At 38.3% G+C, this 25175-nt stretch overlaps 3 protein-coding genes across 4 annotated transcripts in view; all 3 read left to right on the forward strand.

The window, feature by feature from the left end:
• Positions 1 to 25175, forward strand: part of LOC146485503 (uncharacterized) — a 122073-nt gene that overhangs the window by 56256 nt on the left and 40642 nt on the right. The window contains exons 14-16 of the mRNA XM_085103366.1: positions 9420 to 9515; positions 10558 to 10808; positions 11403 to 11676. Of these exons, the coding sequence (XP_084959492.1) occupies positions 9420 to 9515; positions 10558 to 10808; positions 11403 to 11676 (621 nt within the window). The remainder of the gene's footprint in view (positions 1 to 9419; positions 9516 to 10557; positions 10809 to 11402; positions 11677 to 25175) is intronic.
• Positions 4729 to 8652, forward strand: LOC146485507 (uncharacterized). Its single transcript, XM_085103468.1, has 4 exons — positions 4729 to 4944; positions 5669 to 5799; positions 6619 to 7831; positions 8245 to 8652. Exons 1-4 carry the CDS (start codon positions 4860 to 4862, stop codon positions 8316 to 8318), a joined length of 1503 nt encoding a protein of 500 aa, XP_084959594.1. The 5' UTR covers positions 4729 to 4859; the 3' UTR covers positions 8319 to 8652.
• Positions 21726 to 25175, forward strand: part of LOC146485508 (uncharacterized) — an 80333-nt gene continuing 76883 nt past the window's right edge. The window contains exon 1 of one of the 2 annotated variants that reach the window (XM_085103386.1): positions 21726 to 21878. The gene's annotated coding sequence lies outside the window, so the exon portion shown is untranslated. The remainder of the gene's footprint in view (positions 21879 to 25175) is intronic. The other variant, XM_085103385.1, reaches the window with a different exon arrangement.

Here is a 25175-nt window from a genome sequence, read left to right on the forward strand (position 1 = left end):
AGAGCCATACATGGGGGAGGAGGTACCACTTCGGTAAGTTTACAAAATAAGAACCAGTTGCAACATCACGCACTCGGCTTTTGAGTTCGTTAAAAGCGCACATAGTTGACCGTTGTTTTCCTTGATTATTCAGTAACTGAATATCAAGGTGAACGTTGAGGTATCTAGAAGTTGTCTTCAACGTTAGAATGTAACAGTATCAGGGAATGGACGTCAAAAACTTGAAAAGTTCGTTCGGAAGGAGAACGGATTGGAAAAGGCAATTTTTCACAGACTTTGCAGTTTCTAGAGACAGAGAGCGTACCATACAGGCAAAAACATTCATCTACTTTGCATGATAAGACAGCTGAAAAGTCAAAGCTACCAATATCGGATTTGTATGTTTCATGTATTTGGATTATTTCCTTTTTTTTCCCTTCAGGTGGTTTACCTTTGAGAAGGTCATTAAGGCTTTGATTGCCAAGAAAACGTATTACCTAAACCTGGAACAACTCCAAACCATTATCCAGGAAGTGTGCTTTATCAGGAATGAGAACGAAATTGCCACCATGTTGGATTTCTATCACGACCTCGGAATTATCGTGAAACACCACAACACTGTTGTACTGCAGGCCCAGTGGTTGATTGACGTGTTTAAACAACTCATAACCATCCGTCCGTACAACGACATGGTAAGAACCTGACAGAATAAAAAGTCTAAAAAGTGAGCAGCCGCCTGCCTTATTCTTAGTTGCCTTTTACCGTTGGTTGCCAAGGTGTGTTATCTAGGGGGGAAACCTAGCATGTTAAAAGTTTTCCAAGTGGATTCTGAAAGAATTGTTTTGTTTGGAGAGGTTTATATATTTTTTTCCATTTTTAATTCTTTTAGAACAATTCCTATTTCAAATTTCTCGCATGACGATTTAAAAATCTTGTGATAACTTGCCTTACACATTCCTATTAAGACTTTTCCTTTTTTAATTTTTTTTTTTTTCGCAATTTGTACCAACAATTTTTTTGTTTGCTTTTCTTTATTTGTGCTAGCTACGTATTCTCGTAACAGACTGTTTTTTACCATTGTAACGCGTATGTTCGCTTTACATCTGTTTAACCTTCCGGAAAAAACTGTGTTTGCTGTGCTCAAAGTGAAATTCATGTACCATGTTTTCTTCTTCAAATAAATTAAATTAGTTATTTCAGGTGAGAATAAGCAGTGAATATTAAGAATTATACATGTAATTCCATAGTTTCAGAAAGGTCTTTGGAATGAATTGAATTGGCCCAAAAATGACGAACTGTAAGTGAGTGATATTTGGACAAACTCAAAATATTACGAGAAGTAATTAAGGTTACCCGATACCTTCAGAGGTGTCTCGCGTTTAAGTGATGTAGCGCGTCCAGTTTAAACTGTAGATAACTAAACCCCTATATCAAATTAAAGCTTATAGAGCTCAGTGACTATCAAACCATACCAAGAATTTTAAAATAAAATTAATTGTAGAATTTTTCACAACCTGTAATTGCGAGCGTCCGAATCACCTTTTTAAAGCTACAAGGCAAAGTGAATTTTGTTTTTTGCTAATTTAATTTTCTCCTCAGTTTTCGGACCCAAAGCGCTAAAAAAACGTGTCTGTGTTTTGCCATATTCAATCGCTGTGAAATGTTATAGAGCATTTTCGAAATAGGATGAAAAAAATGTGGAGTAATCGTAAAAAAATCGCTTTCGGAGAAAAAATATTTCTAAAGAAAAAATTCGCAGACATGTTTTTGTTGTTTATATGTTAAACTAGCTACTGTCCAAATTTGAAGGCAAACGAACAAATTCCTTTTGAGTTTTAGCTCTTTGAAGTGGCTCCTCCAAGTTGAAAAAAATTTATTAGAGAAAACAGCGCTAAAAATTCGGCAATTCATTTTATTTCAAAATTCTTGGTTTATTTGGATAGCCAGCTCTATAAGCTTTAATTTGATATAAGGGTTGAGGTATCTACAGTTTAAACCGGACGCGCTACATCGCTTGGACGCGAGACACCTCTGAAGACACCTCTGAAGGTACGGGGTAATCTTAACCAAATACCCCGTTAAATGTATCGAATTATCTGTGTATGCTACACGACGAGTTTGTGCAAACAAACTTTTAATTCGTTCAAGTTTTTCTAAACCCTATCTAGCCTAGGATTTTGTTTTGTCTTCTTCATAACTTCGCTTGTATAAAACTTATAACAAGGAGGCTTAAAGGATAGATAGTAAATCCAAAGATGTTTCTTTTGAGGTCCGCAATAAAAAAGTGATGATGTCATATGAAGTGGGAATTACGCCACGATTTCAAAGTAATGACAATCTCTGAACCGGCATCTTGGATTTCTTGATTTCCCCCAAAACCTCAGATATAAAAACATATGAAAGATAACTTTTTCTTCAAGAAAGTTAATTTTTTAACATTAAAAGAAAACCTTCCTATTTCTTAAAACCAGGTCTGGCAAAAATAGGTTGCTATTGTAACATCAAATTTATTGAGCCCTGATATACCATGCCAAATTGTTCTCGGATAAATTTCTCAAAAAGTCACAAAGTTTCGTCGTATTTGTGCGGACCAAAACGATTCCTTAACATCAAATTCATTGAGCCCTGATATACCATGTCAAATTGTTCTCAGATAAATTTCTCAAAAAGTCACAAAGTTTCGTCGCATTTGTGCAAAAATTAGAAAAAGTTGTTTACTTAAAGTGTACACGTGTCGCAATCATTTACTCGCTTTTTACCGTCCACTGACCTTTGCACTAAATAAAGACAAATTTATACCAACTCCTTTCCAATGAAAGAAGACCTGTCTGTACTTTTTGCCCGAGTTCTATGGCCTTAATGAAGTGTTCACATTCTCTGCTTCTCATAACCAGGCTTTCCTACAGTTGCTTGAATGCTAAAATTAAATAGGCTGTCTTCTGAAACAAATTGCCATCGACCATTCTTCCCAAATTTGGCCCGACGTTCCCATTAAGTAAGTCTTGCTTTCAGTTAAGTTCTTGAGTTTTGCATGGAAAGGTTACTACAGAAACTGCGACTTTGACTTATAGGTACTTCTAAATAAGTTCTTAAACTCATAAATAATACAAAAAGTGAGCAGCGAATAAATGACATTTCGTTCAGGTGGATAAATCTTGGTACCCAATGAAACGCAAGGTCAAGATCTTAATGAATTTGATGTGAGTTCAAAACCTTTTTTGATCTGAGGTCAAACACTTCCATTTTAATAAGCAGCAACTCAAAATAAAATAACACGGTAGGATTATTTATGCAAATGAAGTAAATGTTTAACGCAAACAAGTAGACGTATCCCCTTTATTCTGACTGCTTGCATATTAACTGCATCTGTGAATGTTCCTGAAGGAACGCTTACTGATGTTTTAAAAAGCGAATGAAAAACAAAGATTTCACGCTCAAACCTGCCGTCAGTTTCACTGACGTTTTACTTTTCCCCATCGGTCATTCATGATCCAGAAATATGAAAATGATTCAGCTTAAAACGAAAAAAAGTAAAGAGATTCGTTTGCCGCGCCTTGCAGGGAAGTAGTGTATGCAATGTGGAATTTGCTCTAGCCAAATGTGTGATGACAACAGCCGCTCGTCGTTGGTATCGTTTCATATTTTGTGTAATGAAACAAAGACGTTTTTGCTAAATTCAGTGCTCTCTATTCACAACTTTCTTTTGAGACATTATGATCATGTCACAAACTTGGACTTCGCGCTTTATCAGGTGCTTCAAACACCTCGAAACAATAAAAGCACTCAGCCTGCGGCCTCATGCTTTTATCTGTTTCTCGGTTTCTGGAAGCCCTGATCATGATAAAGCACCTGACCTCGCTTTTGAAAGTACCCAAAATATAGCTCGCGTCAGCCAATCATAATTCAGAAATTTAATAATTTCTGCGAGTAATAATATCAGCGAGTAGTATGATATTTCTAAAACAGACCTAAAAAAAAAGATTGACGTGTAAACACAACTTGCTGTGTAGCACATTACTAACAGGGTGCACTGCGGGTGTGCTTTATATAGGGTGTTAAGCATTTTTCTCTACGTATATTTATCATTAGTAAACATGCAAGAACGTTTCCTTGGTGTTTTTAGATGGTAAAAAGGCCGTGAAAGAGCGTCTCAAAAGGACCTTGTTTTGATTTTTTGACAGGAATCTAGACATTCCAAATTGTGGAGAAACATGGAAGAAACAGGCGTCCTTAGTATTCAACTTGTTGAACACGTATTTACCAAGTATTGTCAGCAAGGCATACCCAAGGAGAACATTTTGAATATGATGGAGCATTTCGGATTGCTAGTCAAGTTTGCGAGGTCTCCAAGTGATATACAGTACTTTGTACCAGCGCAACTGAAGACGCCACCTAAAGCCCTTCGAGAAATGGAACCCTCGTTTTCCGACCCATGCCCCCTGCATCTTCACTTTTTGGAGGGTTTTGTTCCTCATGGCCTCTTCTTTCAGCTGGTGTCAAGGTGTTCTCGACGGTGCCCTGCTAATGGATTCACGCAGCCTCCGAAATTTTATGAAGGAGCTGCGACGTTCTTTCTCGAAAAAGAGTTCAGGTACCAACTGACCCTTTTGTGCAAGAAAAGGTTCATCAAAGTTCTCCTGAAAAACCAGACAAAGCAAGACGATCAACTCTCTCAGACTGAAAAAGAAGAGGTAGCAAGTCTGGTGCAAACGTTTCTGGAAGATGAATTGGAAAATATGAAACAAGAGCTACCCTGGTTGAACAATTTAAAGTATGAATTGTGTGTAGAGTGTCCTTGCTGTCCGGAGGAAGAAACCAAATGTGGAAACCACGGTCAAGTCTCTTGTGCACATGAAGACTGTATAAGCCTTGTCAAAGTTATGCCTAGAGGGTGTTTAAGCTGCTGCTCAATTTGTTGTCAAACACCGAGCCTCCCCAGACTGGAAAAGTGGTTCTCGGTAAAAGGTGATAGCGATGTGTCCTATTAATGTTTAAAATAAGATGAGCTCTAGATCAGGTATTAAAATGATTAGATGACAGGTTACCGCCAATCAGTTGAAAGGTACCGAGAAAAGAGCTATCTTCCCAGTGCTCCTACTTGTTACAATTAATAACAAGAACCATTATCAACGAAACTGACAGGTTCATGCGTACGTCCACTGTGAGTAGGAATATTTGGGAGAACGAGCAATACATTCAATCTTGGTTGGGATGAATTAGGTATCCCTAAGTCTTGTGAAGATCCCAAAGTGCACTACTCTTTGACATTGTCCGGCGCATGAATACTGATAATTAAGAATTCAGAGCATTACGCAAGGTTGATGACCATAGCAACCAATTTGACAGGGAGCAGGGTACAACGGTGAGGTTTCAGATCCAACAATGATTTCGTTCCCTCTTGGGCAAAGCAGGAAAGGTTTATTATCCCATTCTCATCATCTCACTTCGTCCTACCTCATTTTATCTTACCTCATCTTATCTCTTAACATCTAATCATATACCATCTCACCTCAACTCATCTTATCTTATCTTTTATTGTCATCTTATTTCTTCTATCCTCACCACCAACACATCATCTCATCTCTTAACCATTCGTCACACCTCGCCTCTTTTCATCTCATGACAAGCCATGTCATATAACATGTTATGTCATTTCATGTCATGTTATCTCATTTCGTCCTTTCTGCAGCTGTCCATCCTGAGAATGAGGAGTTGGAGGATGTATGCAACGCGGAAACCCCAGGAATTGATAGACTGTCAGCTAGCCGCGGATCGGATCTGTTTTCTGGAGAGGAAGGGTTTTCATCGAGAACAACTCAGGTAGAGTTAAATGGTGAACATTTTTAACAAAGAAACGAAATGTACTCCGGGTTAAATGTATAAGCCATGAATGATACTACACAGACTTTTATTTGACCTCCGAAATTATGTGCATTCACCTAAATTAGAAAGGTTTGTCATGAGACTAACGTTCTTAACAAGTATTCTGGAGAATTTAGTTGTGGCACAACTTATGTTTAGTTTGAACTGTTGAAAATTCAAGCCACATCATTATTTTCACCTGTCAAACACGATGCTATGGAAAGAACCATTACGACTTTAACATGTAAATTGTTAAGTACAATTTTGAAGAGCTGAATATAAATATTTGAGAGTACGTACAGTTTTTCAAGTACAGAAATTTAAGTATTTTACACGCACAAAGAGAAAATGCCAGGTAGATCTTTACATAATTCCATAAGGTCGCATCATTTATGGTTTCTACTTTGCACCCGACAGCGTTTTTCTCAATCGGAATGTCTATTTTTTATGTCATGAACTCCTTCATCGTGTTAAATTTAAAGTGTGACGGAGATTAAGCTATGTAGTTTCTAAATGACAGTTGAAATAGGAAATGTGGACAGATCACTTGTCAACCGGTTGACGACTGTTCATTTAAGAAACCAGATTCCAACTTTGTGATAAAAAAGTGTGAAAATTTAGATGAAGTTCTGTTCACTTATCAAGGCTAGAGATTTCTTGGTTTTTTTGTTGTTGTTGTTGTTGTTGTTTTTTTTTGTTTTTTGTTTTTTTCGATTAAACTTTGTCTCATTCAAAATGATAGATCTTTAAAAGAAGTCAACCATGATTATTTTTCAGAAGGTACATAACGATTCAGCTGGCAAATCACACAGTGAACCTGGGGAATCTTGTGCCTCTCTGAAAGTTTCTCTTTTGGCTAGCGAATGGAGGTCGTCCAAGGGTGGCGTGTCCACCATTAACAGAAAGCTTGCTATACCCTTGGCAGAAAAATCAACGGTAGAAGTCACTCTCTTAGTTCCTCAAAACGTCTGTAGCAAAGAAGACAAGAAAACGGCTGAAAGTTGCAAAATTGATATCGTTGAAGTACAGTGTCGTACAGGCTTCAATCCCCTCGATTGTTTGATATCCCCACCAAAGGATCTAGCCATTGATGTTTTAGTGGGTCATGGGGTTACACTGGGTAAGCAAGCCCAATTCATTAAGGAATCTCATGGTTGTAAATGGGTGCAGGTAGTGCATACTGAACCTGAAGAACTTGGACCGCACAAGAAATACAGTGGAGCCATTGCCAGAGCTGAAGAGAAGAACAGAGATGAAGTAGACCTGTGCAAAAAGGCTGATCTTGTAGTTACAGTTGGACCAAAGCTGCATGCAGCCTTTTCATCCCAGCTGCGCTCGACTGAGAAGCATCACTCTATTTTACAGCTGATCCCAGGAACGTTCCGTGAATTTTCAGATATTAAACAAGTCGAGAATGAGATCAACAGATTTAAAGTGTTGACCTTTGGCCGAAGTGATCCCGAAGACTTCGAGCTTAAGGGATACGATATTGCTGCCAAGGCAATAGCTCATTTGGCAAATAGCTCTTATCGTCTGATCTTTGTAGGTGCATCTGATGGCAAGCAAGACGAAGTCGCTGCCAAACTACTCCAGTACGGAATTTCGAAAACTCAGCTGATCGTGAGGAGGTATGCACAGAGTGTAGAAGAATTGAAAGCAGTCTTACGTGAAGCCGATCTTGCGATCATGCCATGCAGAACAGAGGGCTTTGGCCTTACTGCTCTGGAAGCCCTATCTGCTGGTCTTCCCATTCTCGTGGGTTCCAACTCGGGTTTAGGAGAGACACTGCTTAGTCTGCCACTTGGCAAGTCGTTTGTGGTAGCATCCGAGGATCCAAAGGAATGGGCGAACAAAATTGCTGTTGCTCGTCGGAAGCGAAGGAAAAAGCGGCTCAAAGAAATGCAAGCACTGCGGACAAGCTATGAAGAGAAGTTCGGCTGGGAGGAGCAGTGTAAAGCACTGGTGGATAGGATGCGGAAGATAGCTCATGGTGAGAATGATTTAAGACATAAAGATCACATGCTAGGGCGACAATAGAGATAATAAATAACAAAACCGTTACAAAACGTCAAGTGCTTATTTGATACAAATTGATGCCACGAATGCTAAGGTATTTGTATTAGACAGTCCCAGCACCTCATAATGGAATCGGTATCAATCAGTACTTGGCATTTTATAACGGTTATCTTGTTATCTGACATGGGATCAGTATATTAATACATTTTATCTTTGTAAGTCAACTGTATATATATGAGAATTATTAAAAGTTTTAATCGGTGAATAGGATTTAGAAATTTGGTAGAGATGTATTAAGAAGTGTAGGAACTTGTTCCCACACGAACATCGATGCCTCGTCTTCATTTCACAGCTTCTTTCTTTTTTTTTTCTTTTTTCTATGGCAAGGTCTACTAACCCTGACGTCTACAAAGGCTTTCTCAATGTCCCTTTCAAGACCGATTATCTTCTCTCGGAACTGAAGGAGAAAAAAAAATTGAATATTGGGGTTAAGGCTGGCCAGGAATAAAGGCCGTCATTTTGCCTTGGGCTATCCTTTGTAGTCTTTTAAGAAGCAGTTGTTAGGGTATTCCTGGGCACCATCCTGTGATAAAGTAAATAATGTACCCTTTCAACATCTGGGCACTTAGCACGGTCTACGTGCTCTAGTCATACCAGTCTGCAACTGGCGACTTAATTTGCTTATTCGGTGAATTCCTGGAAAATACCTGACCGTCTCTATCGAGGAAAAATTTCGTGCTTTCGACAGCCGCAGCTACGGCCTTGCTATGCTTGAGTGAAGAAAATGCGGTCAGACTAAAGCAAAATTACATATGCACTCAAAACGTTAATGAAGACAATCAATATTGTAATTTTGTGGATCAGGGCCGAGATTCAGAACTGATGAGATGGTACACACACTCCCGAGAAACATTGATCAGAATGCGAGTCCGATTGACTTCTAGAAAATTGATAAAACATTTAAGAAACCGTGAACCTTCTAGAGTATATATTAACAGAATTCTTAAGACATTTCCAAGGAGAAATTTCAGACAAAAAGGGAAGAATATTTTGAGAAATTCTGTTTCTTGATCCTAAAAGAACATGACAACCTCGTGTTTATCTTGAATACATTTTTTATACGACACTAAACGATATATCCAAATTTGGAGAATATTTTTGGTCAGTCCGTTTTAAATTATTCTCAAGGATTCACTATTAAAATGGATTTCTTAGTAATTCATTGGAAACAAACAGATGTCCATAATACGCCCATTTTTTCCCGTCAATTTAATTTTTTGTACACTTCTAAGCCATTTTACTGTCACGTTGTGCTATTGCAATAACAATAACTAATATTTCCTTGATAAGAATAGCTTTGTGGAAGTATTAGGTGACTAATCTCTCAACGCCAAGTGTTTTAATACTGATGTCACATACTCCACAGACCTAAAGTATCAACGCAAGTTTACAAAAAATATTGATTACAGGTTCTCTTTAATTCATTTATCATGTTGTTAACGGGTTGACAGACTAAATACGCATGTTGCAGCTTAAGAAATGTTATTAATTGTTTAATACAGGTACTTCAAATGATGATTTGGTTGAAGATAGCAGGGCTCCTACTAAATCTAAGGAGGGATTGTCACACAAAGGGAAAAGGAACATAAAAGATACAGGTAGAAGTGTCTGAATATTTGTTGCTTTCGTGAAATAATACTCATTATTAACAACTTTTTACATGGTTTGATGGTGCAATATCACGCACATAAAACAGAAAATGTTACTTAAGAATATCTTACTTTCACTTGCACTTAATTGTTGGAAGTTTCTTATTAGGAGGCTAATTTTCCGGACTACATCTCTAACAAAGAATTATGGACTTTGCTTGCGGAAAAGTAGGTACACCAAAGAACTGCTGAGTCGTAAGATTACAGGACAAAGGTTAAGGACTCGCGTGGTCAACAAAGTACAATGTACCAAAGTACCAATGTCCAACTAGAACAAATTAAAATGAAAGCCTTTGTTTGGAAATCTAATGCTAGTTTGTAATGTAACGAACGATTAGTCCTTTTCTGTTAAAAGAAGATATTGAATTCCTAGTTTTATTAAATACATTTTAAGAAAATACGACTTGGTGATATATTCAAATTTCAAGAATGTTCCGTCTTTTTGGAAATATTCTCATGGATTTAATTTTAAAATGTTTTTTTTTTTTACGCCTTAGTGGATGTGTACACTCTGAAACTGAAGAAAAAATGAAGAAACTTTTTCGTAATGTTTTAATAGTTTTTATTGTTCATAACATGTTCATGCCCATGGATGGCAAGAAGAACTGGGCAAACGGAGCTGAGGAACAACTGAACAAACCAGAACCGCAAACGAACGAACAAGCGGAAGTCTGAGCGAACGAACAAGCGGGTGAACGAACGGACAGCCAAATGACCGAGTTAATGATCAAACGGACTACGGGGTGTTCACCGGCGAAAAGGAACGAACGAAAAACCGAGTTCGAAACGACCTCACGAAACTTCATGAACAGCTGAACGACTGAGTGGACAACCCTTTTGTTTGCAGTCATAAGAGCTTTTAAGGTTTCATTAAAATATTAGAAAATCGATCCTTATAAGCGCTTATGACTGCAAACAAAAGGATGTGTCATAATCAAGTGGAGCTTCAGAACATTTAGAAGGACTAATACGGTTTTTTCTTACTCCTCAGCGAAGCAAAGTTTACGTGATGTCGAGCAACTGCAACGTTATCCTAGAAACGCCACCAGGATGACTGACGTATCAAGGAGGTTGGACGAGATTGCTTCAGACAAAGGCTTCATAGTTTCTGACAATAAGGGATCAGGAAATTGCATGTTTTACGCATTGTCAGAACAAATTTTCCTTGTGAAAGGAATTCAAATCTCTCATAACGTTTTGAGGCAGCACACAGTCCAGTATCTCGAAAGGAACCCTACACTAGTAAGTAGCTGAGAGTGAAGGAGCTTGGAACATGGGGGCTTTCTAACTGTATCTTCACTTTTAGGAAACTGACTGTCAATTCATGACCAAAATCCAACATAAATGAAATATAGATTATAAAACAAAGTCATCGGAAGTAGGATTCCAGCTCAATTCATCGTTTATTTTGCAGGAATAATGAATTGGACAGCACATTTTATTCCAAACACTAGACATTAATAAAGTCTCTGAGAGTAGTTACTGTTCATTAAATTGGTGTACTAAGGTCTGACGAAGGGTTATTGGAGCTAAACTAAAATATTGTCAGAATATGAATATATATTTAGGGTATCTCACCTTCATTCTTACAGAAATTAGTAAGATTGACCTTCTGATTATCTTTTGAAGGAAGTTTTCACGATCAACCTTAAGAGATGGGCAAAAAAAAAAGTAAGAAATTCCTTGCTAGACATTGCCTGCCTCCTTATGAGCTAAATAGCGCGCAGCCGAATATGATGCCAACCTAATTCCCATGGTGTCTCCTCTTCCCGTCCAGGAGAGACCCTGGGAACGAGGTTGAAATGATGCTTATTCTTATTATTTTCTTGTCTTCAGTCAGATGGGACAAAACTGTTCAATTTTGTTCACGGGTATCAGTCTTGGTCTGATTACCTAACAAAAATGTCAGCAGATGGGACGTGGGGTGATCATGTGATTCTCCATGCTGTATCAAACTGCTATGAAACATGCATTCATGTGATTAGCAGTCTGTCACCCAATCATGACGTAACCATCAGCCCAGAACAAAAACGTGATGTTGAAAGCAGCAACCGGCTTGTGCTGGGGCACTTACACGAGCACCACTATGTCAGTCTTCGACCCAAACCAGGTGAATAAGCTGTCACAGTTTAACTTTGAAAAATAGGTATTGGCAAATACAAGTTAGTCGGTTTGACCTACGAGCAGATAACCAGGGCCGAACTGAACGATTAGTTGGCTAAGTTAATACGAGCCAGAAGCATATCTAGTTACTGTTACATGTATCTTCCGTAAAGAATTTCGATTAGTTTATACCGTAAAATACCGCGAGAGTTATTTTTAGGCATTCTCACAATGTATGATCAACCAAGAACACCCGTGGTGATAGGACGTTTTCCGTAGCGGCACCTTCTGTTTATAATACCCTCCCACGTCTTATACGTCAGTAAAAAGGGTTTTAACAGTTTTAAGACATTATTGAATTTTCATTTATTTGAAATTGCTTATTGCAAATAATTCTAGACTTTGGTGTATTTATTAGCTTTTTATTCACAGTATAATACATTCCACGAATTAGACCATAACTTCGATTTTAGTTATTTTATTATTATGCTTGCTTTTGTGAATATTGAATTTAGTTTTGTTTCATTGTTAGAATTATTGTGACGCGCATTTGATCATATTTCTCATGTTAATTTGAGCGATATAAGTAAGTATTATTATGATTATGATTATGATTATGATTATGATTATGATTATGATTATGATTATGATTATGATTATGATTATGATTATTATTATTATTATTATTACAAACTTTTTATGGATGCCAACCTTCAAAATGTTTATACAGTCAACTCCTGCTATAACAGAGGTCTTTAGGACCACGATTTAGTGTGCGCAATAACAGGAGTCATTTTCACCAATTCATCCTCGCTGGGACTTCATTCCTATCCACAATAACAGTGTGACGATACATATTTTGTGGTTGAGCGCACAAGGGGGACAAATTAGACTTCAACTACGACTTGACAATGAATCGGGGGAAACTTAGCTTAAGAGCACTCGCTCGCTAGCGAGGCAGAGCTCGTCACAACTCTTAGGTACACGGAATCTAGTCAACTGGAACTCGTCGAAAAGTAGAGAATACACAATCTTCACTCCAGCATAGGTTTATTCCACAACAAGATGTTAAACGATGTAATTGAGATGTAACCGATGTACAATTTTAAGCCTTGTGCTTATATACTTATCGATTACAAAAGGTCAAAGTACTTTCGTTTCTTCACCAGATCCGATGGTGCAATATCAACGTAATATCACGCGTACAAAATCCAAGAAGACGAAAAGGCACACAGAAGATACAGGTAACAGCGTCTAAATCTTAGTTGCCTTTGTGAAATGATACTCATTATTAAAAACTGTTTACATAGTTTGATGGTGCAATATCACGCATATAAAAACCGAAAATGAAGTTCCTTTTTAGGAGAGTACTTTTCCGGACTACATCTATAACAACGGATATTGAACTTTGATTGCGGGAAAGAAGGTACTTCAAAGGAACTGCTGAGTCGCAAGAGTACAGGTGATCGAGCAAAGTACAATGTACCATTACACGTGCACATGCCGAACGCCCAACTAGAATAAATTAAAATAAGAGCTTTTGTTTGGAAACTTAATGCTGGCTTGTAATGTTACCGAACGACTATAAAGGCTGGTTTCCATATGATCGCAGATCGCAGATCGTAATAAGGTCTGCGATCGTCTGCGATCAGATGGAAACTACTTCTGCGATTGTCTGCGATCCTGCGATCGTGATCGCAGACGATCGCAGAAGATAGAACCATGTTCTATCTAAAGGCTGGTTTCCATATGATCGCGGATCGCAGATCGCAATAAGGTCTGCGATCGTCTGCGATCATATGGAAACTACTTCTGCGATCGCAGGATCGCAGACGATCGCAGACCTTATTGCGATCTGCGATCTGCGATCCGCGATCATATGGAAACCAGCCTTAAGCGGTAAATTACATCAAATAAATAACTAAATTTGAAGCAGCGAAAGCGAAAAATAAGTAAAATATCGACCGATGACATCCAAATCACTACGGTTGTTAATGCGACTGAGAATGTTCACTTCTTGTGTCCAGTTACAAGTTCATTAAATATTCGTTTCAAAATCTCAAACTATTGTAACTTCCTGATTATGTATTCTAATCCAAACGCAAAGCTATTGAAACGCGCTTGCCAAACGTATTAAAGTGAAACGCGAAATCTCTCTAACAACAGGATGTCTGTAATGGACATTTTCTGAGGGGACTAAAAATTAACCAAGGTCTCTGTCTTGCCTCTTTTATATCGTTGCGACTAAATTACGGTTTGAAGCAAATCCTATGGCGCTATCCCCAACCTTACTAAAACCTCTATTAACCACTCTTCTAAAAAAAAAACATGTTCTACCAGTGGATGGGGAACAACAAGCGATCAAAAACCTTAGCATTCAATGATTTTTCTACGTTCGTTATGTTTTTATACGGTGAATAGTAGAGAATTCGCGATTTGATTGTTGTAGCGGAGTCTGTGATAAGAGTATGTAAGTACGAATGACGTCATTGAGAGTTGTCATCTGCGCACGTGATCAGAGTCTTGAGTCCACTCAGAGTGACTGGTCAATAAAGTTTTGCAAACTGTTTTGGCGAGTAGCGGACAAACATAGGGAAACTTTTGCAGGAAAGCAAAATTTGTCAGATGAAAAATTGCGTCGCCGACCGTTGCAAGTGACCTCAACCAGGTTTAAAAAGCTAGAACTTTGTTGTGATGTGAAAAGGAAGGAACTATTTGGCCAAACGTGTTGTCCATAGAAATCCTGTAGTGGCGATTAATCGACTACAAATCTTTGTGAAGCGACTTCCATGCTTTAATATTTTGAGATTAGAAATTCCCATTGTCTTGCTATTCGCGAACGGCTCGTAGCGTACTTCTTTGTTGCTACCATCTTTGGCATCATCTGTGCGTTATCAGAAGTCAGACGCATGGCAAAATGGAATATATTACATAAGTAACGTTAACGTTAATTACATAACTAACGACGCAAAGACGATTGTACGCTGTAATTATTGCCCGATCTTTTGAGACATTTTGATACATATCAATTTGCTTGTGCTTGTCTTCACCATTTTGTTGTTTTGTTGTTGTTAGATTTATCAGGAGGTCATTACTTTCGAGGAGTTTAGTGACAGACTTTAGTTTTGTTGCTTGCTTCTTTCATACAATAGCTGCTTTCAGTACTTTACGGTATTCTTATATTTAAATACTCAGCACTCTGTCCTTTGTTTTTGCAGTTAATGATGGCAGTCCATCGGTGAGCAATGACGAAAGTTGGTGTGTGCTATCGTAGGGCGTCGGCTGAAGTTTGACAAAGCAAAGCTGGAAGAGTTTGACCATTGCAAAAGGAGGTTAAGTGAGAAAGCATATGAAATGCTGATGGAGTGGAAACAAAAGGAAGGCTCAGAAGCAACGTACCGAGTTCTACATGAAGCATTGTGTCACAAATTCGTAAATCGTGGAGATTTAGCAGACAAAATTTGTCCTTAAGCTCAAGTTCCAGTTCTTCGAAAAGTCGCTGAAAAGTAATTATGGCCTGCCACCACTTGGATAATTTGTGTTCCGCCGTTATTGCAAAAGGTTAGTCAGGTGATAATTTCGTGAGATATTGTAGGGGTTAATAATTACTGAGCAAAAGGGAACAACTTCCTGTTTCTTACTAAAGACTTGTTGAAAACATGAGGACAACAGTTTAAAACTGTAAATGCTTTGAAGCCAAGAGTCATGCCAAGATTAGGTAAATTATTATCATCCGTGTGAGTGTAATCCTGAGAAGGCCTGTTTGAGATGACACTGATTGACTGTTTGGACAACCTGTGCGGAAGTCATCACCAAAGTTAAGATTCTGATGATCACGTTTGTTATCACCGCAAACTGCCCCTCTCACGACTACATTCACACAGCGATGATCATAATTTACCTAATTATGAGTCAATCATACTTTGAAGTGAGACACGAGTATAAATAGACATCAATGAAAAATAAATATCAATAAACGGAACAGAAATAGGAAAATTCACTAACATCACCCTTGGGTTACTGTCTAGTTGACGGTCATGCCACATAATCAATTCACATTTCTTACAGTTCTAATTTAGTAAGATAGAGGGCCACAGATACTATTTAGTGCTGAAGGAAGGACCTACTTACTAATTCCATACTGAGACTCAGTTTCAAATGACCTGCTGGAGTCTCCCGGTAAGAGGACACACTGTTGTTGCCTTATCTAATTACTCACAAAGAAAAACTTCCATCATCCGAGTTTTTCATACGGGACAAATTTAAAACAAACCGTCGGTTTCAGACATGTACAACTTTGCAAACATGCTAAGTCCCCGTGAAAATGTTACTTTAACACCTTTTCATTACTAGCTGCAAACTATTAACCTTTTGTTTATTTTTACCTCAACAGGAAACTAGCAAAGGTGTGTTTGCTCGACTGGTCACATCTCAGTTTCAATTGAGCTAGGAGTTTTCCACTGTATTCTTTTAATTTAAATATGTCTAAGTAAATGTTTTCTTTCGCAGTTTCTTGATCTTTTTTCTTGGAATATTCTTTCAACTTTAAAGCAAAGATTATGATGAATGAGTCATCAATTAAGTTTTCCGCTTGTTTAGCGAGTTTAAACGTTCGGTATTTTAATGTTTAATGTTTAATGAGTTGTTCGAAAGTATCGATTGCCAATAGCCGTGATGTTATTGGTGGTGAAGGTTGTAAAAATGATTTGTTGATCTCGATCCGTTCTTTGTTGGTCTAATGTCAATCGGTCTTTGTTAGTAAAATTACCTGGTTTGTCTACTTTTTGTCTGTCTTGTTGATGTCGTAATAAAGTTGCTGGTGATGTACAGCACCTTTTGGCGATTGTACCAGGGCCGTACCTAGGATTTTTTATCGGGTGGGGGGTGGCGGGGGGAGGGCAAACTCCGCACACCCATCCAAAGGGGTCTCCTGTATACAGACAGGGCTTCTAGTTGGACGTTTTTGTTTTTACCCGTACACAGAAAGTTATTGCCTCTAAGACATTTAAAGAAATCAAAACACACTGATGCTTTTTGTCTTAAATTTTCATTTAAATTTTTCATTTAAATTTTCACGGATTTACTGTACCGTCTTAAACTCAAGCTATACTGTGAACAGCAGATCGTCAAAATCCGCTACAAATACTTAGGATTAGCACAGGCCTTTAAAATCCAATTTACGCTTAATTTACTAGCTTCTGAAAAACCTACTCGTGTCAGCTAGATTTAAAAAGGCTAAAACATGCGCGAGGGAGTCGCTTAGGCTTGTCGTCAGTCTTTATTTACAAAATTCTAAACCACAGGCAGCCCAAATTACAAAATCATTATTTTCAAAGAAAACTTGTACTGGCCTTTGCCTCTAAAGATTTTCCAAAATAATTATTGGAATTCACATTGAAGGGAGATTTTTTCAGTCAATTAATCGATTTCTTGTGATTTTGGACCAATACAGCTACAAGAAAAAACTCAGCAAACTCAAACATTATGTTAGCAAAATATAAAATTTCAGTTTTCCTGCCCCCTCTGCACCCCTCTTCCCCCGCTATGTACGGCCATGCGTACAGTGGTGTTTTTTTTTATAAGTTAGTGAACCAGCTTACCTGAGTGATTCGTTGATTGTAGTACGCACTGTAACTCATTAAGCAAAGGTGCAGTCGATGCATTTTCTATGGTTTGTTTGTTATTGGCCACCATCTGCTGACAGTCCACAATTCACGTAACTTCTGCTAAGGTGGTCGGAACTTCAGTCGAATGCGACCACAGATAGCCCTTGCAAGGACTAAATGCGGTCGGATCATCATAATTTATCTACATACATGCTTAGTTAGGAAATAATAATCGGCAATTTATTCTTCAACTCCACTCACTACATCAAACTAGAAATAATCAATGATTAGGGAGTGCATTCGATGATCTCGATCCCAGCCTCTCTCTCCTTTGTCAAGTTGGAGATGATGTCATCCGCCCCTGCAAAACCCGCGGGGAATGCAAGATACGCATCCCAAGATCCATTCACTCATTCGTTGATCGATTGATTGCCCCATACAATCTCGACTCCAGACGCAATTAGGAGTGCATTCTTTCTACGTCGCCGCAACAAGTATGAATATTTATCAATTAGATTATGAGCACGAAATTTCTATCGCGTGATAGTTGATGAGGGCGAAGCCCAAGTCAACTATCACGCGATAGAAATTGAGAGCGAATAATCTAATTCTCTTATTATATATGTACTAGTTATTCAAAACTTAACAACACGACAGGTTCACGTTCTTATTGAATAATGATACAAATAAGTCACGCCAGGCACTACTCACTCTACTCACTATCTACAACAGAACAGATAGTGAGTAGCGTAGCCAATAAGAAAGCAGCATTCGTGATAGAAGGGCTAGTAGCTTTATACTAAGCTGCAAAATACACTTAGTTATGTCTACCTAGTATACAGGTAAACAGCCAGTTTGATGATTGTTGGTTCTGTAGAAAATGAATACCCTACCGAGTTCGCTTATCGCATTTTACCTTTTCTCGGTTCCTTGGGTTACATTGAACTATAAATGTCTTATTACATGAAGTATCGCTGGGTAATTTACTGTTTTTTTTTTTTGTTTTTTTTTGTTTTTTGTTTTTTTGTTTATGACGAGCCCCCGAACACAGCAAAACTCGTTAAAATATACAGCGACACTACACTCTGAAACAAATGCAAGGAAAGATTTAATTTATGCACCACCAGACGAAATGATTTTGATAAAGCATTTTATACATTGGACCGTTGTGATCGAAGAACAGTTGGTGTAGTGTTCAAGAAAAACCTGGTAGATGGGGCGCGCCCACGTCCATTTTCGCCATAGTTTTCGGCGAGACGAAGCAGTTCCCACTGTTGGGATAACTTGTCCTCACACTATGTTCTAATACAGTCAGTCGAAGGTTTTTTGAATACAATAAAATCTGCAATTCCACAGCGACAAACCAATGAGTGGTGCCGGATCACTTGTAGACCTGGATCAGTAAATTATCTCAAATACAAAATATTAACGGCAGACTGATCCCAACGGCGGAGGTGACGAGGTTGATAGAACAAACAACAAAAGCTAGAATAACTGAAATATATTTGTTTTCAGCAATGATTATTGAAAATGCGGCCGCATTTTCAGAATAAATTGGAAATGACGTTTTTTCCCCCTCAGGTTACCGTCCTTTTCCTATGGGTTATTGCATATTATCTGTCGTTGGGTATGATATAAAACAATTATCACAGCCTTGCACTGTGCGCGTTCTTATCGATTTACGATTACACGGAGACAATAGCCCAATTTCGATATATTAAAATTCAGCCTAAAACTCAATAAACATCACTGAGAGGCTCGGGGGAATAAACCCGTATAAACTCTACAATTTGTTCCCCGGAGCCTCGCAGTGATGTTATTGTTTCAGACTGAATATCAATCTATCGAAATTGGGCCATTGCCCTTCTAATTTGCCCCTGGCGGGGGTGGGGGCGGGGACAGGCACATTCCTGGGGATCATTTTCAGGATTTTTTTTGTCCTGGACAGCATATCATTTAGCTATTGCCTTTCTTAATTGGTAAGTTGTTCAAGTGTTTTGACCCTATGCGCGTATTGGAAGGATGGGGGGGGGGGGGGGAGGGGGGGGAGGAGAGAGAGGGTCGATAACTTTCAACATTCCTAACTTCTGCTAGAATTTATCAGGTAGCTTTTGGGTAACACATGTTAACAGTTCATTGCTCACTACACGTGCAATTGACAATGACTACACTTTATATTTCTACGGAAACACGTTTTTTGAAATGTTAGTTTCTTTGCTTTATTGCCAACGAGTCACCCTCGCGAGGACGCGAGGGTGACGAGGCGGCAGCATTATAAAGCCGACGCGCGAGTTAGTTTTGGTACAGGCAGAAAAAATCTCGAACGAAAATGTAAGCATAAGGTAAGGATAAGGTAATGTAAGAGTGACATCATCGGTGATTGTTTTCGAGCTAGCCAATGGCATCGCGGTATTTTTTATCTAAACCAATCACATCAGGAGTATCACGATCGGTGAGCGCTAGTACCCAGATTCTTCTTACACACGCGCGAACTTAAATTTTGTAAACAATATGGCGGACGGAGTGGCGAATTTAGTTGTCTTCGAGAATAGCAGTGTTTATACGTCTTATTGTATAAGGATGGTGTATAAAAATAGCAAAGATCTTTTGAAGCGCTAGGAAACTTTGCAGAAGTTTTCACGTTTAGGAGCAATCGAATTTTTCCTTCGCACCATCTTATTTTTCGATCCTGCGCGACAGTGTGGAATTGTTAAGCTCTAACAGCAGATTTGTTGCTCCGTTGGTGGACGGCGAAAGTTCCGACGGCTCTGTCAATCGAGGAGGTAAGAGAATTCAAATCTTAACTGTTTGTAGTGTGTTTTGTTTTCTGAAGAGGGAGCAATTTTCTTAAAGTAACCTTTCGGTCTTTAATCATGATAATATTCAAATTGCAAGCTAAAACGGACAATAGTAGGTCAGTGTCATTATGTGAATTCATGTGGTCGGTAACATAATATGCACAACGAAGATATCATTCCAAACTGATACAGTGTCTGTGCGGACCAAAACGAATCCCTAATTACAGGGATCTACAAAATATTTTAGATTTCATTGTTTTCCAGTCAAATTGAGTGGGTTTTTTTTTTGTTGATTTTTAGGTTTTGTTTGAGGGAGATGCACATTGGAGCTGTTTGAATGCAGGAGAAATATTTCAAGTCAATTGCAACTTAGCTTTGTGCCATTCTTCTATTTTCTTTTAAATACCATACTTGCGGCTCATTAATTCAATAAATTGGATTTGAAAAGCTCATATTTATTGTAAAATTCTGTTATTCCCAGGTTGATAGCTAATCTTGTACACATTAAAGTTGTTTATTTTGGTTTTTGTATAAACTCAAACAGGTAATGCAAGGGCCGCAGATGTTTCACCTCATCTACCTCACAAGTTTAGATCTTATAGACATTCTAAACAACAAAGAATAGCATGAGAGTTTTGCAATGCTTTATTAAACAATGATTCAGTTTGAAAAATGTTTTTTAGTCTGGTTACTTCTTAATTCTCATTCGCAAAGCAACTGTGACAGTTTTTACTCGTTGGCACTCTACCGGCAGGTATCACTAGTTTTAAACAGTTTAATTTAGTGGTGTTTTTTATTAGTTAACATTTTTTGGGTCAATTTGGACGATTTCTGGATCGAGGTTTTCAGGTTAGGGATTAATCCAAGATGGCGGCAGACCAAAACGAAATAATGAATTGTCTCCTATTACGCCTTATTATTTATTGTTGACCTCTTAGGAAAGAGCGTTCGGCCTACTAGATAACAAGCAGTTTGCATACTTTTAATGCTCTTGAAGTTGCGAAGTACAGCATCATCTGCTACGATCTTGGACAGGGTCTCAAAAGTAAATCAGGGGTGGCTGTATTACAGTAATGGAACCCCGATATAACGATGTACCAAGGTAGAATTGCATCGTTACATCGAAGATCGTTGCATCTGGTTTCCACTGTTTAAACAGGTCAGAGTTTTGAGTCAGCCACACCCACCCCACCTCCCGGATTTTTAAATAGCTCCTCTTTTGTTTGACGTGGATCAACGTTTCTGAACTTTGTTAAAAACCAAGTACAAAAGAAAAAAAAGAAAGAAAGAAAGAAATTCATTGCGTTCGACGTCAAGAGTGCACTCCTAATACAGATTGGAGTCAAGATTGTGTGAGACAATCTGAACGGATCTTGGGATGCATTTCTGGTATCCTCGCAGATTTTGTAGGGGCGGATGACATCATCAACTTTGTTTCAAAGGAGAGAGAGCCTGAGATCGAGATCATCGAAAGGCTATCAGTTCTTCTATTATTACTAGTTATACCAGAAAACAGACAACAGCTGACTGGGTTTTGAAATAATAATAGTTATTGTAATAAAAAAGCCACAAGGCCTCCTGAAAAGAAGATGGAGTGGGTATTCTATACGATAAAAATTATTCGTGAGACAGAACATGCATGACTGCACAAGAATTTCCGTTTTCATTGTGGCGTAGACATTTCAGCGACTGATTGTAAAAGGAACTGTTTACCTCGTAGTTTGATTATTCGATCGCCAAGTTTTAAATTGAGTTTCGCTTTTTAGTGGCAACAGCAACCGTTCAGCGACGTCTGAAGAAATTTGGTAAGTACACGGGTGATCTTCAGCACATTTGATAGCTGTTTTCGTACTCGGCAACATGTTTGCATGGATCCGATCGACTTGAATGGCGCCGATTAGACCAGCTTCGCCTAATTGTAACACCGGCAGAATTTACCGTCTCTCATGCAGAAATGACCAAAAGATTGTGTTTGCAGCGCTTGTCTTTTCATTTGCTCTCTCATTCGACGTAGTTTTGACTGTCGGTCGAGTCTCAAAGTATCAAATGTCTCAGTAATGTTATTAGCGTGAACTTGAAATTCGAAGAATAATTGCTTCGCCAATTGCAGTTTGTTCGCCGGATTGTCAACATTTGAGCACTTACTGCGCTTGTTATCATTTCATTACTCTCAGGCACTTATTTAGAAAACAAAATGGGGGACGAGAAAAGCAGTCAGACAATTAGAAATCTTGGCTTATTCCAGAGGCAATGCAAATTGATTTCTGCCTTGCGCAAGACGTCAATATATTTATGATGTTATACAATTTTTAAACGGTCAAAGTGTGATATAAATGTTTCATTTTTAACGTGACTAAACGGTTTGTTTATAATGAATTTCAAGCCAAATTGGCGAATTTTTCTGTCTGTCAGCCACAGATCACCCAAGTGTAATATTACTTTCGGAAATACAATAGTTGTTTGTATGCTATTACTAAAACTCTCAATTTGGGCAAGATACGAAAGTCGAGTTACTGAATCAGCATCACATGGTAACATGGTGTTGTTGTCTACCATTACATTGGGTTTTAATTAATGCGTTTCCGTACAGTTTTTGGAGCCAGTCTATTAAAGTCTCTATGTTGTAGACGTGTTAATATATTCATTGGCAAGGATTTCATTTTATATGCATAAGCGAGTTTCGACATACGTCTTGTTTACAAACAGCCTCGAACTCATTCTCCCATGAAATTATTTTATTTTGCCATTCCGACTTTACGCCCCGAGAAAAGCATAACATACAAATGTTTTTCTGAAAACCATTTAACAATAATCCGGCGAAATATCGGCTGATACTTAGCCGACGAGGCCGTAGACCGAGTTGGCTAAAATCAGGCGATATTCCGCAAGATTGAGCAGGATAATTGTTTTCTTATCCAACACATTGTTAGCAGAAAAGCTGGAGGCGACCTTTTTTTGTTAAAAAAAAGCTTAAAACATTTGGCCGCGCGCGGACGTGCATGAATGAAAGTGGCAGCTTTGTTCGAGTTTGAATGTAATCGAGAGCGTCGACCGAACAACAGGGAGCTCACACAAAGTGTGTGACCGTTTGCATTTTGAATTTATAGAGGAAATCAGTATGGGAATGTCGAAAGTCCTCGTAACTATTATTGTAATAGATTGTGATAAATATTATCATTTAACATCAAAATAAACGTATTTTTACCTTAAATGTTTTGTGTGTTGTCGTTCTTGAGGTTGAAGACGGCGATTTTAGCGATTTTTTTTACAGTTTTCAGTCGGCACACGAAAGTCCAACTACGCATCCATCGAGCTTGGATTGCTGAATTTTTCGGTCTCATTTTAGGTCTACCTGTAAAAGTTTTGGACGGATTTCAAATCAAATGGTACGAGATGAAAGGTGGGACTTTCAACTTACTGGTGCGTGGTTTGGAACCCGTGCGATGGTGATTTGTTCGTGAATTTCGGCTCGGCGCTGGATCGGTCCGACTCGGATCTTTCCTCCCTTGTCTCTCTACTATTACATTTGAGTGAACGTCCAACGTCGAACCCTTCAAATCGCTAAAATAGCCGTCTTCAAACTCAAGAACGACAACGCACAACATTTAAGGTAAAAATACGTTTATTTTGATGTTAAATGAGAACATTTATCGCAATCTATTACGATAAATACGAGGATTTTCGACATTCCCATACATTTCCTCTATAAATTCAAAAACAAAATCAAAGGCTCCTGTGAGCCAACTCGTGAATGCAGATGACACATAGTAATTGCAATTTAGACGGCTACGGAAACTTCCTCAAAAGCTAAAAGAAATTATATCTTTGCCCGATTATGTAACGAAAAATGACCATTCTTGTACTATTAAAATGATTGTCAAATTATTCTGTACAGATTGAATAAGCCGATTATTCTGATGCGCCGATTAAAAAATATCACGTGTTTTTTTTATTCAAAGTTTATAGGAGCACGCCATGTGCAGCTACGTCATGCAAATTCGTGTGATAGTCCGCGGCTACTGGATTTCGCGATCGGGCTAGTGGATTCTAACCATCACTTGCCCGATGGGCAAGTGAAGTTTTTTTGGGAATTAAAATTACAAAATTACTGTAGGGCAAGCCGATCTCACAAAGGGAAATATGTTCAACAAAGTATCGCATTACGATTCATGCCCGACATAAATGCGTGAAATTTTTCCTTTGGAGTTCAGTCCACGCAATCCTCAAGTAAAAATAATGAACTATGACAAGCTCTTGCTAAATAAGAATTATTTATCGACCGCGTCCTTTTGCTTTCCCATAAATTACCAGTTGTAAATTTCGAAAATGAAACATTTTTTCCCTTTGAAACCGCTATGAAAGCTGACAAGATCTTAAAAGTGTTCATTTCACCAGAAATTTGCATAATTTTGTTTACGACGTCAATGATGCGTGACATGGCACGTTCCGCTTTCGCGTGAAAACTGACAAATTAAATTATTTTTTAATTAAATTATTTTTAAATTAAATTATTTTTAATTCTTGAAAGAAACCGCACTTCGTAGAAAAAAACGAAAAAATCCTATAACTTTGCTCAGATTCAACGAAAAATCCCCATTCTTACACTAAAATGATTGTCAAATTATTCTCTACAGAATGAATGAGAGAATTCTGACGCGTCGTGAAACAAATTTTCACGTTTTTTTTTTTCACTAATTGAGTTTACGACCCCGGACTTTCTGAAAAACTGAAAAAACTTGAAACTTTGCTCAGATTGAACGAAAAATCGCCATTCTTGCACTAAATGATCGTCAAATTATTCTCTACATATTGAATAAGAATTTCCTGATGCGCCATGAACAACAAATGTTCGCGTGTTTTTTTCCACTAATTGAATTTAAAACTCATTCACTGCGCACGCCCGAAAGTTAACGACAAAACCGACTGATCGACCGACCAAGTCGAGAGTCAGCTATCGCTATAACTCGTTCATTGCGCATGCGCGCATTCACGAGTTAAAAAACGGTCACACAGTTTGTGTGGGTGCGCTGTGATCGCTCCGGCAAAAATTTCCACAAAGTTATAGCCTCAAAAGCTGAAACCAAACAGTATTTTGAAGTTGC

The sequence above is a fragment of the Pavona decussata genome, unplaced genomic scaffold (genome assembly GCF_977016875.1).
Source record: "Pavona decussata unplaced genomic scaffold, jaPavDecu1.1 SCAFFOLD_26, whole genome shotgun sequence".
Taxonomy (NCBI): domain Eukaryota; kingdom Metazoa; phylum Cnidaria; class Anthozoa; order Scleractinia; family Agariciidae; genus Pavona; species Pavona decussata.

Coding starts and splice junctions, on each gene's coding strand:
- LOC146485507 (XM_085103468.1), top strand. CDS start 4,860: ATGCCTAGAGGGTGTTTAAGCTGCTGCTCAATTTGTTGTCAAACACCG. Junction 4,945..5,668: donor AAAGTGGTTCTCGGTAAAAG/GTGATAGCGATG, acceptor TCCTTTCTGCAG/CTGTCCATCCTGAGAATGAG. Junction 7,832..8,244: donor GATGCGGAAGATAGCTCATG/GTGAGAATGATT, acceptor TTCTATGGCAAG/GTCTACTAACCCTGACGTCT.